This window comes from Silene latifolia, chromosome Y, assembly GCF_048544455.1.
Source record: "Silene latifolia isolate original U9 population chromosome Y, ASM4854445v1, whole genome shotgun sequence".
In the NCBI taxonomy this organism is placed as follows: domain Eukaryota; kingdom Viridiplantae; phylum Streptophyta; class Magnoliopsida; order Caryophyllales; family Caryophyllaceae; genus Silene; species Silene latifolia.
This window is the reverse complement of record NC_133538.1, coordinates 355,781,700-355,800,969: the sequence shown is the minus strand read 5'-3', so window position 1 is coordinate 355,800,969 and position 19,270 is coordinate 355,781,700. Positions and strand designations below refer to the sequence as shown.

The window sequence follows — 19,270 nt, the reverse complement described above, 5'->3', positions numbered from 1 at the left end:
ATGAGATTGACTCCTGATCCTCCATCTATTAAGATGCGCTTGACCTTTTGCCCCCGGATGTATCCGGACACATAAAGTGGCCTGTTGTGAGGCTTGGATCCAAGAAGTAAATCCTCATCCCCAAACTCAAGGCCGCATTGCATGAGACACATCCAGTTGATTGCTCAAGAGGCTCAATTTTTTCTTTCATCTTGCCCGCATACAACTCGGGCTTCTCAAGTCCTTGAATTATCAGCTGACGCTTCTCTTTAGGTAGATGAAAGATTTGCTTCCATCCCATGTTTGTAGGAAGGGCGTCAAGAGCAGCCACTATTTCGTTCTCCTTTTCAGAATGCAACTGTTGTGGTAATACCGCATCATCTGGGCCTCCTTCCTCTATCTTCTTTTTATCATCACCACCTTCCGTAGCTGAGACGGTGCACACGGTAACCTTGTTTAAGAAGTCTTGTGGGAAGAATTCTTTTAAGGTGACGGGACTCGGTGGTTCTTGCTCAAGTACATCGATAGGCAAGACATGTGGTTTGATCACTGTTTTGGGCTTTTTCTTTCCCTTCGTCTTACGAGGTTTAGTCTTCTTTGATTGTTTTTTTCGACGGTGAACAGGTTGCGCTATCTGTCTTGTTTGTTTCTTTGACTTCTTGCGCGTAACCAAAGTCCAACCTTCATCGTCATCTTCATGCTTCTTTTCCTCATTCTTATTCTGAGGAGGTAGTTTTTCTTCCAATGACATTGGAGGTAGCGACGGCAATGACCCTTGGATCTCGTAATGCCACAGCTCAAAACTTCCGAACTGCAACATATACACACATTGTCCTTGCCGTATAATTGGCTCGTCAAGTTGTTCCGGACTACATTAGTTTGATTTGTGGTTCTTGTGTCCTCCAAGTCAAGAATGATCTTCCCTTCCTTGAGAGCCGCATGATCTTCTCCTTGAGTGTTATACACTTTTCAATAGGATGACTCACCACCTATGATAACGACAAAGAATTAGGATCGTTTGTCTTGTTTGCTTGCTCGGGCGCTTGGACTCTGGCAATTGTATAACCTTCTTTTCCAAGAGGTCATCAAGCATTCCGGACAAGTCGAATCGGGAATGGATATTTCTTAGCCTGAAACTCTTTCAATGTAGGCTTGTCTCGTTGGTAGTTGTAAGAGAATGACTCTTTCTTCTTTTCATACTTAGGCTTTGACGAGATTTTGACAGTGCAACTGCTTTGGTTTCGACGACCATTGTTTCCATTGTCGACGATTTGGAGTTCTTATCGCTTTCTTGAACTCCTTCTTTTCACTTTGCACCTTAGAAGAACTTGGTCGAGCACTACCATGTTCTTTGATTGTGATCTCCATGTCATGGGCGCGGGTAGCCAGGTCTTGGAAGCTCTTTGGCATGATCCCTTTCGGGATGTAAAGAATGTCCCATTTCATCCCGTTGACGCACATTTCAATCTGCTGACGCTTCACTTAAGCGATCCTTACATTCCAGGACTCGGCGCACGCCACCGTTGTTGTAATCGACGACAGGCTCATCTTGCCATTGAGTTGTCTTTGTCAATTCGCTCATGCTTTGACGACACGTCTGGTCTTTGTAGAATCTGTTGAGGAATTCATCTTCCATGTGACCCCAACTGTCAATTGACTCGAGTCCGGATCGTAATAACAGTCGAACGCGATCCCTTTGAGCGAACGAACGAACTGCTTTACCAAACGATCACCTTCTGTTCCAGCATTGTTGCATGTCTCGACGAAGTGGGCGATGTGTTGCTTTGGGTTCCCCTTCCCGTCAAACTGTTGAAATTTTGGAGGCTGATAGCCAGATGGCATGCGCAGACTGTCAATGCTCTTAGTGTAAGGCTTGATGTAGCGTCCACTACTTGTCGAGCTATCATCCAACTGACACTTGATCGTCTTGGTTATTAACTCCTGCAGCTTCTCTTCAGTGAAGTTGTTGATCTCATTCTTTGGCTTTTCCATATCCTCGCCAACTTCTCTATCGCTATCAACATCCCTATCGGTGTCACCATGCTCGCTCTCGGCCTTCCTGTCACGGAGTGCCACCACCTCTTTTTGGAGCTCATCAATTTTCTTGTTCTTTTCTTCACTCTCCTTCATCATCTTTTCAAGGAGATCATTCATTTTCTGCATTCGATCCTCAAGAGTATCGCCACTTATCACCATGACTGAAGCAACGTTAGGAGTTGAGGTTTCTTTCTTCTTTGGCGACGCTTTGGGTTTGCATGGAGAAACCTTCTTGTCAACCTTAACACTTCTAGTCTCCTCGCGTGAAGGAGAAGAGGCGGCCAGAGCGTCGCCCGTTAGCGCGGCTATGGAGGCGACAGAGAACTTGCGCGGCCTAGTTGGGACGTGTGCAGAGCGTAGACTGGCAGCAGCAGTATTGACAGCAGCCTTCTTCGCCATTCCTCTTGTGGAGATGCCAACTGACTGCGTAGTAGGGTAGGTAGCAGCAATGGGGGTACCCTGCAGGATATCTGCGCAGGTCTTCTTGGATGGACTGGAGGAGATGTTTTGCTTAGTAGACATCTTCTTGTTTTGGTAGACTTGAATAAAACAGCAGTAGAGATGAGAGGTAGAGATTTTCACGTCGGGTTCACCAAAATTTGTAACAGCAAATTTTATATTGCGATAACTGAAATACAAAACAAGGAAACAATTAAATTTTATTAATAAATATCAAAAGTACGTGTACAATCTCTAATGTATCCTCTGATTCTAATATGCCGTAAGGGGTACGTGTACGGGGTACACGTGAGGGGTACGCGTGTAGACAAATTTAGTTGCTCTACGCGCGATGTAAATTTGATTTCTTGAGAGGGTCGCGATGACTTGAATCTCTCTTGAAGGTTTGAACTTGTGATTGAATCTTCAACGCAGGCGGCACGATTTGATGTGCTTGTTGACTGCTTGCAATGATTTTGACAGAGAGGATTTGTAGGAATTTGTACCTTGTTCTCTCTAGCTCCTTTGCAATTATGAATTTCCAACCCTTTGCATGAATGAGGAGAGCTCTATTTATAGAGTTTCAAATCTTCTTGTTGGACTTTGGTGGTCACAGGCCCATTTGTGGGTTTATTAGCAACCTTGGCCCAAATTTGATTATTTCTGGATTTAGTGATCCGAACAACTCCTTTTGTAATCCGAATCGGCCCATATTTCATTTAATCGGAACAAAATAATTAAATTAAGTTAAAATTTAGTATTAACTCAAAATAATTAATCTATTTTATTTATTCGGCACATTAATAAATTTTCCGTGCCTACAAGTGGTTTTAATCCATTCGATCGAGTGGTTTCGCTGTTATAGGCCTTTAATTAGGCCGTGTGTTGTTTATTTCGCAAAACTTAATTGCTTTTCCTATTTAAACCTATGTTAACTAGGTTATTAGACATTTTATTATCTATCTTTTTATCTATTCTTTTTATCTATCAAGAAACTTTACTGCGTTACTTTGTTTCCACTGTAACCTTACTTTTGGGATTATTCTTGCTCGGATTTTGTGTTCTTTACGCCGGATTCGCATTGATTGTAATTCCTCTCTCTTCCTTTAATAATAATTAATCCTTTGTTGTTTTAATTGCCTGTTATTCCATTTAATTCTCTTGCCCTAATTTCTCTTTACGCTTTTTGCTTGTTATTTCATAATGTTTACTGCTGGAAATCTATCTGCTGTTAGTTTAATTAGCGACATGAGTAGCTAAACCCCTTTCATGTTGGGATTAGGGGATCTGCGGTAGGAAAGTGACGATGTAGTAAATGAAACAGATGAAATAATTACGAGACTCTGTCACCATAGCAATTTAACTGTATTTATTCAACTTAGTTGAGTGCACACTTCTGAGTTAACCTTTAATCTGGCTAAAATTAATCCTAGATCGAAAGATTGGACTAAATAGGCTCTATGAACGATGAGACTACCCCGACGAGAATGAAAGTTAAGTTAGCGGTATTTTAGGATAGAAAGTGGATCGAAAGGACCCTTCAACATCCGTCTTACATTAATTCGCCTCGAGTCATTTACAATTTGAGTCACCGGACTACCGTAGTGAACCGAAATCCTGACATGTCCCTCTCTATCTGATAGTTTTATCCTTTTTCTCTGCTTTTATTGCTCTTACCCTTTATTCCTCTTTCCCTTAAATCTCGTAGTTTAGATAACAAATCAAACAACCCCCCCATTTGTGACCAAATAGACGGACTTCTACGATTATCTTGCCTCCCTGTGGAGATCGACCTGACTTCCCTAGCTATATAGTTAGTTGAGTTAGTTTATTTTTGACAGGTATACGACAGACGTGTCAGTGTTGAGTTGTTATTGTTGGTATCGTGTTTGGTGGTTGGGCTCGGTTTAGCGGTGGTTGTAGGTGCTGGGCAGGTCGTGGCCAGATAGGGTGGTGGTTCGAGTGGTGGCCGTCTTGGTGGCGTTTGGTGCATGTTTGTGGTGAGTGGTTGTGTTATTGTTGGGCCGTTATTGTTATTGTGGTTGCCGCTGTTTTGGGGAGTGGTGTGAGGCGGTGATCTAGGCGGCTGGCCACCGTGGCCAAAGGTGGTGAGGAGGTGGTCCACGGTGGTGGTGGACTAGAGTGTTGCAGTGGTTAAGGGTGTTGAGGGGGGCGGTCTCCGTGGCCAAGCACACGGTTTAAACCTTATGTTGGTGAGTGTCTGAGTGAAACTTTAAGATGGGTTTTAGTTATTGTATAGTGGGTTATGAGTCGGGTTTTGAAGCATGTTTAGCGGGGATGTGAGTCGGGATTTGAATTTAATTATATTAAATTATATAATTGTAATTTAATTAGATTACTTAGTAATTATATTTAATTATCGTAATTATGTGCCGACTTTATGCAGGAGCACATTTGTATCTGGTTGCTTTATTGTTTAGCGGGATTGCTATAAGGTAGGTTCATCCTATTTAGTTTCAATAATGTGTATGTTTGTTAGTGGGTCATTTGTCATTATTTGCATTATATGAGACGTATTGCATATCATATTTGGAAATGTGTATCATGATGAATCGAGAATTGGCATATTGTGTGGTATCTTACATTTGTGGTGTTCGACATGTATATTCGTGGGCATGACGGTTTGTGTTGGTTACTTGTTGTTGAGCAGACGTGATCGGGTCGCCTCTTGGAGCTTTCCACTCCAAGAGGGATGTGCACATTAATGACTTGAGTACGAAGGGACTCGTGTAGTTGAGACACGACGTCTAGCAGGGGACCCGGTTGACTTCCGCGCCCGGTACGTCTAGTCATGTCCCGGTACCTGTTTGTGTGGTGTGGTCTCGTGGGCGTGTCCCTGGCACCGGTGGTTATGGGTCCGTTTGGACGTGTCCCGGTACCGGTGTGTTGGTTGTTTGATAGCGTCTCATTCATAACATAGTCATGTTACATACTCACACACTTTGTGTCATGTCTCACTTTATTTATTAAAACTGATATGTTGTGTGTCTGTGTAATTGTCACCTATTTTTGGGGTGGCCTGTGTCGATCCATATGATATTTCTGATCATATGGGGAACAAGTTGAGTAAAAGTGTTGCTTGTTGACATGATCGGGATTCGGGCCACACTACGAACTTTCGAGTCGAGTACATAGCCACTAGGTGGATGATTTGTCATAGACGAGTTGTATTTCATTTATTCATTTGTTTATGTTTATGTAATCACTAAACTTGTTATTTATTTAAAAAGTTTCTTAATTGTAACTCCGATTTCAATGCCTCGGGAAACCGAGACGGTAAAATTTCCTAATTACCTTGGCCGGGTAAGAAGGGGGTGTTACACCTACTCACTAATATTTTGTTTGTTATCGTACAAAAGCCGCATTGTGTGTGTTGGTGTATTATAGCCGATCGACCAAAATAACTTGTTGATCGACTTTTTCGTAAGTCTGGCAGTTGGTCGATCGAATTATTGTAGTATGGCAGGTGTGTTTTCCTCTAATGTGATCGTTGCATTGGTAATTATTATTACTCTTGCTTGGTTGTGTATATTCTATTGCCGTGTTTATGAGAAGTGGTGACAGGGACATGCCCCATTCTGGACGGTATTGTGGGGCACGGTGCTTGGGAGTTGTGCCAGTATGATTATGGAGTTGTGTTATATATATGTTGGTACGGTGATAGGGAGTGTATCATATTGGTATTAACACGGTGCCAGGGAGTTATTTATGCCATACATGCTAATAGGCCAGGGGTGGCGGTTGGCCCGTATTAATTAGACGGGATACCGACCACTCAATGTTATTGTGTGACATTATTATGGATGCTGCAGTTATTATTTACTTGTGCATTTCTGTTCTCTGATATTTATTTATTTAGTACTTTTATTTATATCCCTACTCAACCCGTGGTTGACGTGAGTTTGTCTGTGTTAAATTGTCACCTTTTTCCGGGGTGGCATGTGTTGATCCATTCAATAATTTCAGGTTGAATGAGGAGCAATTAATAGAGCAGGTTCAGGTTAGTTGCTATTGTTGATGCTGTATTGGGGGTGCTGGACGATGCTGCCGAGCTAACTCGAGTCTAGGAGTCACGAGAGACATTTATATTACTCTTTTATTTCCGCTGTATACATTTAAACTATCAGTTGGTTTTGGAACTTGTAATTGTCCGGTTTGAGACAGAGTTAGTAATGATGTAATCTTTTATTTAAAGTACCTTGATTGCTTTTACTTTGTTATTCACTGCCTCGGGTTACCGAGATGGTAACACCTTCATTTAGTCGGGAATGTCTTGTCAAAGGTAGACCTGGCAAAACGGGTTAAAGGGCCGGGTTCGGGTTGGACCAATTCGGGTCTCTCATATTATCGGGTTATTTCGGGTGTTTTCGGGTATGTTGGTCGGGTTATTTTCGGGTCAAAGTGGGTCTGGTTATTTCGGGTTTGGGTCATTTTCGGGTCAACGATTAAGATAGAAAAAAGTACGTTTAGTATTATTACCTATTTTAGTTCAGTTTTGATGATTGATTCTTTATTTTTAACATTAACAATATTAAGTGTGCTTTTAAATTAGTCTTTTAAGTTTTTTTTTATTCAATTAGTGTTGTGTTTTGTCGGGTCGTTTTCTGGTCGGGTGGTTTCGGGCCGGGTCTATTCCGACTTCCGTGTCAACAAAGTTCGGGTCATGTTCGGGTCGGATAAATTCGGGTTTCGGGTCAAAGTTGAGAGTTGTAGTTCGGGTCAATTTTGAGTCCCAGGTCAGCCTTTTCGGATCGGGTCAATCGAATCGGGTTGGTTTTGTCAGGTTTAGTCAAAGGCTCCTTCCTAAGCAGGGTGTTACATTGACCATCGAGCCTTCGCCATTGATAAAATTCTTGCAAAATTGGACAAGCGGATGTAGATTGTTCCTTACCAATTGGACAAGCGTTATTTTGACGCAGAATACAGCGTCGCTCATCAACCACAAAAACCGAGTTTCCTTCCCTCGTCTAATATAAATAGAGACCTTTAGGTCTCCTCTCAACTCACACCAAAGTTGATTTTGCTTCACTTCTCTTCCCTCTCTTTGCATTAATCTAGGCCTTATTACTACTCTTTGACATCTACGTGCTTGATCACTCGACTACATTAACCCAATTCCTATCGTGGTACCTGTCTCGTTTCATTAGACAGACCTATTTGACCAACTATACTCTTTTAAAACAAGTTTTAATCCATCCTTTTTAAGGGCACTCTTAACATAAACTACATAGCAGTCGAGCAACGATTTTCGTTATAAAACTGTCTTTCGTCATCTCGTCTTTTGTCTAGCAAGTAAATTCCGAGGGTGTAATAATCTCATCTTTTTTTTTCTTTTTTATTGTAAATCATGTTTTATGTAGTACATCATATTAGATCCAACTTTTTATTAGTTTTATTTTAATATTCCTTTTTTATGAGATTTTGATTTTAGATTTTTAACAATTAATGTTATATGGTTTATTATCATTAATGAATCATTTATTTTATTAATTTAAATTTAAAGTTCCAATCTTTTTAACATGATTATGATTTTAGATCTCGAAAATCAATGTTATATGATTTATTTTCGTTAATCTTTCAATCGTTTTCAATTAATCATCCTTTTTCAATGTTTAATTCGTTTTTCCAAAGTTCTAATCTTTAATTTGAAAAATTAGATTTTAGATCTCTAATAATTCAATCTTAGACTATTTAGATTCACTTAATCAAATCTTTCGATTTAGATTTCTAGTAATTAATTTTAGAAGGTTTAATATCAATTCTTTTGAGTTTTAATTTTCTAATTCAATTTTCAAGATTCAAAATTTATTTCTTTTAGATTTATTTAAGATAATTTTAATAATCAATATTAATCGGTCTTGTTCTAAAGCTACTTCAAAATCATTTCTTATTTTTTTTAAATTATGGTTCAAGATCTCTAATAATCGGTGTTAGATAATTTAGAATTGTTATTTCAATTTGATCTTTTATGTTTTCTCTATCTTTTTATCTTTTATTACCTTTTCTATCTTTTGTTATTTTTTTTCTTTTTTCTCTTTTATTTTTTTCTATTTTATTTTTGTCTTTTCTTATCTATTTTATCTTTTTATTTATTTAAATCTTTTCTTCAATCTTTTATTTGTTATCTTTTATTATCTTTTATTATCTTGTCCTTTCTGCATTCTTATCGTTTCTATCTTTTCCTTTCTTTTCTATTTATTAAACCAAATCAAAATTCATAAATAATACAAATATTTTAATAAATCAATTGACATAACGTAAAAAGGTGAATCTAAAAGTTCCACAATCAGAAATCACCTAAGAACGGCCGCATCAGGTGAAGCGCCTCTTCAAAAGGGGCGCACCATTAACTACGAGTATTCTTAATTGGGTTCTGTCCCTGGACTCGGTTTGTTTAGGCCGTAACTATCGTTAATTAATATTAATCAACTAATATCTCGTATTAGCACCCTAACTAGTTTTCTTGCCCGTGCGTTGCACGAATATTAAAATAATGTGTGATAAATTTCACAATGAAATGGAATATAGACATATAGTACATCGTTCATGTCTAAGATTTTATATATGCCGCATGACCAACAAATAATTCCCGTTAACATAATATTGACATAAGAATAAAAGAGAGTTTGATTAATAAAATACTTTTTTTAGGAAAATAAAACCAATATGAAGTTTATACATATGATACTTGGACTGATAGTTTTTAGAATTTGTTCATTAATACCTGTTTATTTTTCAATTGGTCAAGGAAAACAATAATATCTACTCTGCATAATCAACTCAATGATGCAAAAAATCTCCTTCTTTCGACTAACAACCATAATTTAATCATTGCTGGATCAAATTGTAATTATGTAAAAACATTTAGAGGTAGTTAGAATGTTATATCTCGCGGTAAAACTATATAAGTACGTTTGAATGTGAACCAAATTCCGACGCAATACTACATGGCTAGGGCTGCTTATGAACACCCCCCCTCCCCCCTCCTCTTGTCTATAGCAATAGTCTTGGCCCCCATCTTCTCATTTGAAACAAAATCATTCACGCAAACCCCTATTTTTCTTCCCTATTTACACACATGATCTAAAACAATCTAATCTCTTGAAAGATCGATCATTGTCTCCGAAACTTATCTCAAATTTATCCAACGAAGTGAAAAACTAAACCCCTACTTCTAGAAAAATTCACCATCCAATGTAAACTATCCCATACTCTCGACAATGTTGTTTTTTTTTAAGAAAATAAAACCAATATGGAGTTTAAATATATGATACTTGGGACTGAGAGTTTTTAAATTTTGTTCATTAATACCTGTTTGTTTTTAAATTGGTCAAGGAAAACAATAATAATTATTGGGTCAAATGCTAGTTACGTAAAAATATTTACAGGTAGTTAAATGTTACATCTCCCGGTGAAACTATAGACGTATCTTTGAATGTGAACCAAATTCCAACGCAATATTACATAGTTGGGGCTACTTATGACACCCCCTATAACAATAGTCTTGCCCCCCATCTTCTCATTTGAAAAAAAATCCTTCACGCAGACCCCTATTTTTCTTCCTTATTCACACACATGATCTAAAACAATCTCATACCTTGAAAGATCGATCCTTGTCTTCGAAACTTCTCTCAAATTTATCCAACCAAGTGAAAAACTAAACCACTACTTCTAGAAAAATCCACAATCCAATGAAAACTAACCCTTGCTCTCGACAATGTCGTTAGAATTATGATTTGAATTTAATTTGGATTGATGGGGTCAAGATTAAGTTTATCAATATGATCTTTTGAGGTTTCTTGTTATTATTCATGTTACCTATATGTTTTAATGCAAGCGATGCTTTGCTGATAAATAACCTTATTTATTATCACTATCCTCGTTAAACTCATCACCCTTCCACAAATGCACTCTCCCTCCACCCCACTAATTTACCCGCAAAATAAAACATCAGCCACTGTGATTAGTTCTTACTACTTGAAACAACCAACAATCCACTACCACTATCACTACTTTTCTGCTACGTTTTACGTTTAAGAAGTCATAAATTACATTCACCTCCATGAAACACCAATTTACTCCAGATGATATATATGGATCCTCGTCTCCCTTATCGAAGACAATTTATTTCTCCTTCAACAAAGATCAAAAGTTTAAGAAGCAATCTTCCCTCTTATCTCTCTCCCATTCCCTTCCTAGTCTTTTTCTCATCCCCTCCCCTACCTCCATTCCAAATACTCAAACAAAGTGTTTGGGTACTATGTTTGTAAACTGAATAAGTTTGAATATTATATATATATACGAACTTTTCTATTTATTTCATTTTGCATATATAAATCTTAGTACCCCCATCTCATTTTTATTGTCATTTTTTTCTTCAAATTTTATTATCTCATAATTATTATCCCCTTTCTAGATCTAGTAAGGAAAAACTTTAGTCAACCAACTCGTCGCAATCAACCTCATTCCCACTCGAAACAACCTTTAGCCCACTACTTAATCCCTTCGGTTCACACATAAAACGGTCTAAAATGCAATGCTTTTTTCTCTCTCTTGAAAAGTCCATCTAACTAACAGAAAACTAACCGTTACTTTCTGAACTTCATCATTTTTACATCCCAAAAAGATTAAGTTGAACATGACAAAAAAAATGTAGAAACTTAGGTTTTGTTTGATAACGACAGATTGAACATTTTTTTTAGCATTTTGAGAGTTTTTACACTATTTGAATAACAAATGTGCTATTTTGAGTGTTGATCATCGACATATTGAAATAGTAGATTGTGGTGTAATTTTCTGTTTTACATTATGACCTTTAATTAGTATATTATAAGAAAATAAAAATTGAGTTTTTTTTTATCTCTGAGAAAATTAAAGATCAAACTTTATCTATATCATATTTATAATTAATATTCTTCACTTAAAATATATAAATTTAAGCAAGTTCAAATAAGTTAGCTAAAAGTTATAAATCACAAATTGTACGAAGCAGTATAATTAATTTTTTTATTAATATGAAATAAATGTCATAAACTTCATGAGAATATTAATGCGGTAGAGAATTATAGAAGATTTGGCAAGTATGTGACCCCCTTTTAGGTTTAAACTTTTATTTATTTTTATATTTTTGCCTAAAGGTAGTTAAAGCATCGTATTATGCATGTCGAATATGTCTTACCCTTCCCCAATTCGTATCTCTCTCTAAATTATAGTGATGATGTGCTCAATTTACACACAAAAGAAAAAATATATAACATTAACAATAATTAGTTTGCTCTATATAATTGAATAATACCGCTTTTTATGCATGTAAATTTATCAGAAGAAAAGCTTGAGAGAGACGGTCTTCACTATGTTAGGGAAAGACTACTCTTACCCTTTTATTTGGTTTTCATGAATTTTTTTTTTTAATGTTGATCGTTGCTTGAATTGCATCTTAACCTTATACATATGTCTATAATAAGTGTATCTAATTTACCTTCAAGCCTCATTCAAATCTATTTTACTACTCGTGGTACCATTTTTACTTTAAATTGTAAAACAATCGCACAATAAAGTTTTTCAAAACATTTACTAATTTGTCATAATATTATATTTCGATTCGCAAATTAACAGCAACTTTCTTTATCTTTTAATACTCCTTGAAAAATAGATATCAAACTTTATACTTATCAATAATTTGTGAATATGTTATTTAAATTTTGATTCATATACTTTTATATAATGACAAATGAATGTAAATAATATTATAATAAATTATCTATAGAAGTTGAAGTGTATTGTTAGGGAAGTAACTTTAAAATTAGTAGGAGAAATACATATGACATTTGAAAAATAAACTTCGTAATATGTATAAATAAATATGACATTAGCAATAACAAAAGACGTAGGGGCATATTTCAGCGTTCATTTTACTCTTTACATGAGTAAATTCTATGTAGTACGTATTAATCATGCACATTTGTCACAACCCAGTTCGGCCTAGGGCCTTTTAGCCTCATAATACCTCATTTTTTTAATCGGAAGTTGTTATAAAATTGGATATTATAAATATATCAAAGGTTTTTTTTCCTTCTAATTTAATAAAAAGTGAACATATACTAATGAATATTTTTTTAATATTAATAACTTGCAGATAATTAATTTATTTCCTGTTCCTAATAATAAAATTGTTAAATAATTAATTAATTCTTATTTCTAATAGGAAAATCATATTCCTAATTATAATAGAAAAAATTTAAATGATTATTATCTCCTAATTCTAATAGTATAATTAGAAAAAAAAGTCTTAATAAATTGTTAATTTATTTTCTATTTCTGATAGGAAAATTGTAAAATAATTAATTAATTTTCATTTCTAATAGGAAAATTATATTCCTAATTATAATAGAAAAATTGTAAATAATTAGTTATCTCCTAATTCTAATGCTAATAGTATAATTAGAAAAAAAAAGCCTCCTTTAGTTATATATATTGATTGATTGATTGATTAGTAGCTACTAGCCTTATTATTAATATTTGGCATTTTCTATTTATCATGCATTCGTTCATTTGTATACATTGTATGTTTATTGTTTCGCATGTAAAAAAAATCAAAATTCCTACTTCTACTTGCTCAATTTTGTTTGCTAAACTTAACCGACATAGTTAATTTCACACGTCAGGATTAACCCGTTAATTGTTACATAGCATGCATATAATCGATATAATCAAAGTAAATGATAATCGAAATCGATTAGTAGAGGTCGTTACGAGCGGGCGGGATTGAGTGTTCAATTATTCCAATACATATCCTCACCCCTTACTCAAATCTTTGTGAACATCCGTATTCGTTGGCATTACAAGAGTCATTATAGACATGGAATGCTAAAGGGGGAACGAATCTTTATCTTTAATGTTTATGTCATCTTTTACTTTGTGCTTAATTTTACATAGCATAAAGTTGATTCGAACGATTTCCAAATTTCCACAATAATTTGGTAGCGACTCCTAATTGCAGGCTTGTTCAAACCTTTCCTCGATTTATAAGCCTTATAAACCGGTTACGAACTCCTGACGTGTTTTTATGCTCCATGGGCAGAGTGTCGTAGTTTCGCGGGTGCGCGCGGGGGTGGCGTTTGCAATACCCTCATTTATCTAAGAGTCTTTAGCAAGGCATCCCCAAATGAATAGAGCTGTTACAATCTCGATTGTCTGAGTTAGTAAATATCATAAGACAAATATTGAAAGAGTAGTAATTTAACTGAATTGTATAAATAATGTCAAACTGTCTTAACCGTCGTACAAATTCCAAACTGACAAGCTAATAATATTAGGAATACCGTATATTATTATGCTTAAGCTATTATTATGCTATTTCCATATTGTTATGTCTTTCCTATTTCTTGCCGTATACTTGCCTTGCCTTGCAAGTTTCTATTGTATTATGACTCCTATTTAAGCCTTGTTGATGGCATAATAATAAACACACCTTTCCCTTATACTACCTTAACATGGTATCAGGGATTCTCCACAACAATCAAACCCTAACCCTAAAACGCACCTAATCACGAAAATCATCAAATCTCTCGACATGGCAGGGGACGATGACATCCCCACCCCTAAAATCGACTCTTCTAGTCCTTATTATCTTGGATCCCATGATGTGCCTAGCGCAAAAATCTCTAACATAATGCTAACCCGATACAATTACCAAGATTGGCAAAAATCGATGCGTATGTCGCTAAAATCTCGTCGAAAATTCGGCTTTGTTGATGGTACCTTGAAAAAGCCTACCGACCCGGTGACTCTTGACAACTGGGAGGTTGTTCACTGTACGCTTGTGCAGTGGATTCGGAATATGATCGATCCGGCGCTTTTACCCACCATACCTTACGGTGAAGATGCTGCTGCCCTCTGGGCCAATCTGAAGGCTCGATTTTCTGTGGTTGACGCAACTCTAATTCACAGTCTCAAAACTCAATTGAAGAATTGTGTCCAAACTAAAGGTATGGATGTCACTACTTATTTTGGTAAATTACAAACCTTATGGGATGCGTTGATTGTCCATGAACCGCCATTCGCTTGCAAATGCGGAGATTGTAAGTGTGATCTTGGAACCGATGCGATTAACCGTTTAGATAACGAACGTCTCCACCAATTCTTTATGGGCCTCGACAGTTCCTTGTATGGTAATATCCGCTCTCAACAATTTCAATTTGATCCCCTCCCGACTCTTAGTCGTGCTTATCATGTTGTATTACAAGAAGAACGCTTACGGGCAGAGACAACGCCCGCGGATACCAGTGATGTTGCAGCGTTTGCCTTGTCTTCCTCTCGCCCTGATTGGCGTGCTCAGCGCGAGAAGGAGCGGAGTGATCGTCATCAGAAATTGATCTGCCCTTATTGTGAGACCCGTGGTCATGATGTTGCTAACTGTTTCTTTAAGACTAATCGCTTTCCAGAATGGTGGGGAGACAGCCACGCACTCGGCCGACTATCGTCGCTATCGGTCATCGGTTGGGAGCGGTTCCGTGGTGGTAATAACACGTGCGCACCGGTTCGGGTTCGGGGGTAACGGCTCGGCTACTGGCTCTGTTTCGGGGACTGGACGTGACAAAGAAGCTGTTCACGCCAATGCAGTAATGGGTCCTTCAGCTCATTCTCTCCTCAATTCCGAGCGCCTAAGTGGTACGTGTAATTGGATACTTGACTCCGGAGCTTCTAACCATGTGACGGGTACCTTGTCATGCTTGGAAGACCATAAAACTATAATTGGCAGACCCGTTTGTTTACCAAATGGGCAGCAAATCGTGGCCACCGTAACTGGTTCAGTCTACATAAATGAGTTTCTTACTCTTCATGACGTGCTCTATATTCCGAGTTTAACGTGCAATTTATTATCTATTTCGCAACTTGCATCGGACACTAATCTATGTTTTGAATTTGCTAAATCTTCTTGTCTTATTCAGGACCGTTCCTCGAGGACGACGATTGGAGCCGGTGAGTTACGGGATGGACTATATTGGATTAGTGCGGTGACAAGAACTTCGGTGTTGAATAGCGTGACAAAGGGAGGCACTTTTGATCTTTGGCATCGGCGTCTCGGTCATCCGTCGAATAAAGTAGTGCAGCATATTCCTTTCTTTAGTAGTTTGAATTCGAACAAGGATTTAGTGTGTGAGGTTTGTCATTATGCAAAACAACATCGTCATAGCTTTACTTCTAATAATAAGCGTGCCTCGGATTTTTTTGAATTAATTCATTGTGATTTGTGGGGATCTTATCGTACTCCTTCATCGTGTGGTGCACGTTATTTTTTAACTATTGTTGATGACTACTCACGAGCCACGTGGGTTTATTTGTTCCTTGATAAAACGGAAGTTACTGACATGTTTATGAGCTTTATTAATATGGTTGCCACTCAATTCTCAAAAACCCTCAAAATAGTTCGAAGTGACAACGGGACATAATTCAATTGTATGGCCGGTTATTTTTTCTCTCATGGGATTAAGTTTGAGACTTCTTGTGTCGGCACGCCCCAACAAAATGGTCGTGTCGAACGCAAGCATAGACATATCTTAAATGTCGCTCGTGCCCTTTGTTTTCAAGGTAATTTACCTACATCTTTTTGGGGCGAATGTGTTTTATCTGCTGCCTACTTAATTAACCGGACCCCCTCGTCATTACTCAATGGAAAAACCCCATTTGAATGTTTATTTGGTGCACCACCGTCATACATGAATTTGCGTGTTTTTGGGTGTTTGTGCTTTGCCCATAATCAAAATACTAAGGGAGACAAGTTCGCTAAACGAGGCCGAAGGTGTATATTTGTTGGCTACCCGTCTACCAAGAAAGGCTGGAAACTTTATGACCTCGAAACAAATTCATTTTTTGTTTCCCGCGATGTGGTCTTTCATGAAACCGAGTTCCCTTATATGACTAATGAGGCAAACGTGTCTCCACCTGATATTGACCCGCCATTGACTGATGAACCGTTCCATGTGCCCCCTTCCACTGATCCGGGTCCCTCTTCCCCGCGTACTGGTCCGACCCCTACCACCAGTACCGGGTTTGATGCTGCTGGTCCCGCTTTAGCCACTACGCACGGTTCGGGTTCTGATACTGAAACAGAGGCCGCTACAAACAGTCCCGAAACAGGGGGGGTTAATGCCGACGCTACTGTCCTTGGCAGGGGTCATCACATTCGTTTTCCGAACTCAAGACTTAGTGGTTATGTACTTGACACTACTGATAGTCCATCCCCGTCCTCTACTCCACCGAGCTCTCCCACTTCGTCGTCGTCCTCAGGTACGCCATATCACTTAGCAAATTATATTAATTGCAATTTATTCTCGGACAAACAGCGTCTTTTCTTGGCAGCTATGACTAAGGGCGTGGAGCCCCCCGCTTTCAAAGACGCCATTCGTGATGAAGGGTGGTGTGCCGCTATGAAATCAGAAATTGATGCTCTTGAAAGAAATGACACATGGGAGCTTGTCGATCTCCCTCCTACAAAAAAGGCCCTTGGTTGTCGTTGGATTTATAAAATCAAGTATAAGTCCGATGGAACGATAGAGCGCTTGAAGGCGCGCCTTGTTGTGTTTGGGAATCATCAAGTTGAGGGAATTGATTATGGTGAAACATTTGCCCCGGTGGTCAAAATGGTTACCGTCCGTACTTTCTTAGCTGTTGCAGCTATAAATAACTGGGAGCTTCATCAAATGGATGTGCACAATGCATTTTTACATGGTGACTTGGAAGAAGAAGTTTACAAGAGACTCCCTCCTGGTTTTAGTCGTGGCAAGGAAGGCAAAGTTTGTCGGTTGAAAAAGTCCCTCTATGGTCTACGCCAAGCTCCTCGTTGTTGGTTTGCAAAGCTCACTACGGCTCTCAAAACATATGGGTTCACCCAATCTCATTCCGATTACTCGTTGTTCTCTTACTCGCATGACCAGGTTAGACTATTTATTCTTATTTATGTCGATGATTTGGTCATTGCGGGAAACAACTCTTCCGCTGTTGCTAAATTCAAGGAGTATTTGGAAAAGTGTTTTCATATGAAGGATTTGGGCCCGCTCAAATATTTTTTGGGTCTCGAAATTTCAAGAAGTTCAGAGGGCATTTATGTTAGTCAGCGCAAGTATACCCTTGACATTATTTCCGAAGCTGGCCTTTTGGGTTGTAAGCCTGCCCCAACGCCCATTGAACAACACCATAAGCTCGGTGAGGCTACCGGACCACTGTTAAGCACCACCGAGCCTTACCGGCGCCTTGTTGGGAGACTCGTCTACCTCTCCGTGACGCGCCCGGACCTCTCCTACGCTGTCCATATCCTTTCTCGTTTTCTTCATGAACCTCGTGAGGAACATATGTCCGCTGCCCTCCGCGTGGTTCGCTATCTAAAGGGGAGCCCGGGTCAAGGGATTTTACTTCGCTCAGATAGCGATTTGAGTGTTACTGGATGGTGCGATTCGGACTATGGTGCCTGCCCGACTTCCAGGAGATCCGTTACTGGCTGGTTTATATTTTTGGGTAGTTCCCCGGTTTCTTGGAAAACTAAAAAGCAAAACACGGTCTCCTTGTCGTCCGCTGAGGCTGAGTATCGTTCCATGGCTAATATTGTTTGTGAATTGAAGTGGTTGAAGGGCCTTCTTCTCACGTTTGACATCCGTTTACGTGACCCTATGCAAGTATATTCCGATAGTCAGTCCGCCATTGACCTTGCTCAGAATCCCGTTTATCACGAGCGCACAAAGCATATCGAAATCGACTGTCATTTTATTCGGGATGCAATCCTTGATGGTTTGATCAAAACCGCTCATGTATTCACTTCAACTCAACTGGCGGACATGTTCACCAAGGCCTTAGGTGCCCCGCAATTTCATACTCTTCTCCGCAAGCTCGGCGTTCTCGACCTTCACGCTCCAGCTTGAGGGGGGGTATTAGGCATACCGTATATTATTATGCTTAAGCTATTATTATGCTATTTCCATATTGTTATGTCTTTCCTATTTCTTGCCGTATACTTGCCTTGCCTTGCAAGTTTCTATTGTATTATGACTCCTATTTAAGCCTTGTTGATGGCATAATAATAAACACACCTTTCCCTTATACTACCTTAACAAATAATTAAAGTCTAACTATTATAGCGGAAGTCTATTAATCAAACAAAATCAAATAGTGATGTAAAACTAGAGTGTCCCACCTACAGCGATGATTTAACCGTCCCCAGCTCCCAGCAGCATCCAAAGCTCACAAATAAACACCTGCTAGCTGGAAATATTAAATGGATCATCGTAGAATTGAAAGTAATTTTGACACAAAAATGCACACAGTCAACCAACAGTTGGTTGGTTGAGCAGGGGGTAGACTAAACAAACATGTGAATAATAATACTGTTAACAACAGTAATTAGTAGAATAATGAAACAACGAATATTAACTACTGATAACCCACGACTCACGTCTTACACACGTGCCAACAGTGACCAAAAGAATGTAGCACACTCCCTCGACACCGTGTTGTATCAATACCTTAGCACACTCCCTCGACACCGTGCTATAGCAAAGTCATGGTACACTCCCTCGACACCGTACCTTTATTAACAACATCATCATCGATAGTACACTCTCTCGGCACCGTACTGATCGATACACCACCATACTCACATCTCATTCGTTAATCATGGAAATAATAACATTCATATAACCGTCTCAACCAATAGTTGCAATATTATGGGCAATACATACAATTCAACATAAGACAACATTAAATATTGCACAAGTTTGTATAATATCCCTTGTTAGAACACATT

At 38.3% G+C, this 19,270-nt stretch overlaps 1 protein-coding gene across 1 annotated transcript; it reads left to right on the top strand.

Annotated features, from left to right (window-relative positions):
• The first annotated feature begins 14,047 nt into the window (after positions 1-14,047).
• LOC141631670 (uncharacterized) lies at positions 14,048-15,031 on the top strand. The gene has a single exon (XM_074444309.1). It carries the CDS (start codon positions 14,048-14,050, stop codon positions 15,029-15,031), a length of 984 nt encoding a protein of 327 aa, XP_074300410.1.
• Positions 15,032-19,270: the final 4,239 nt, after the last annotated feature.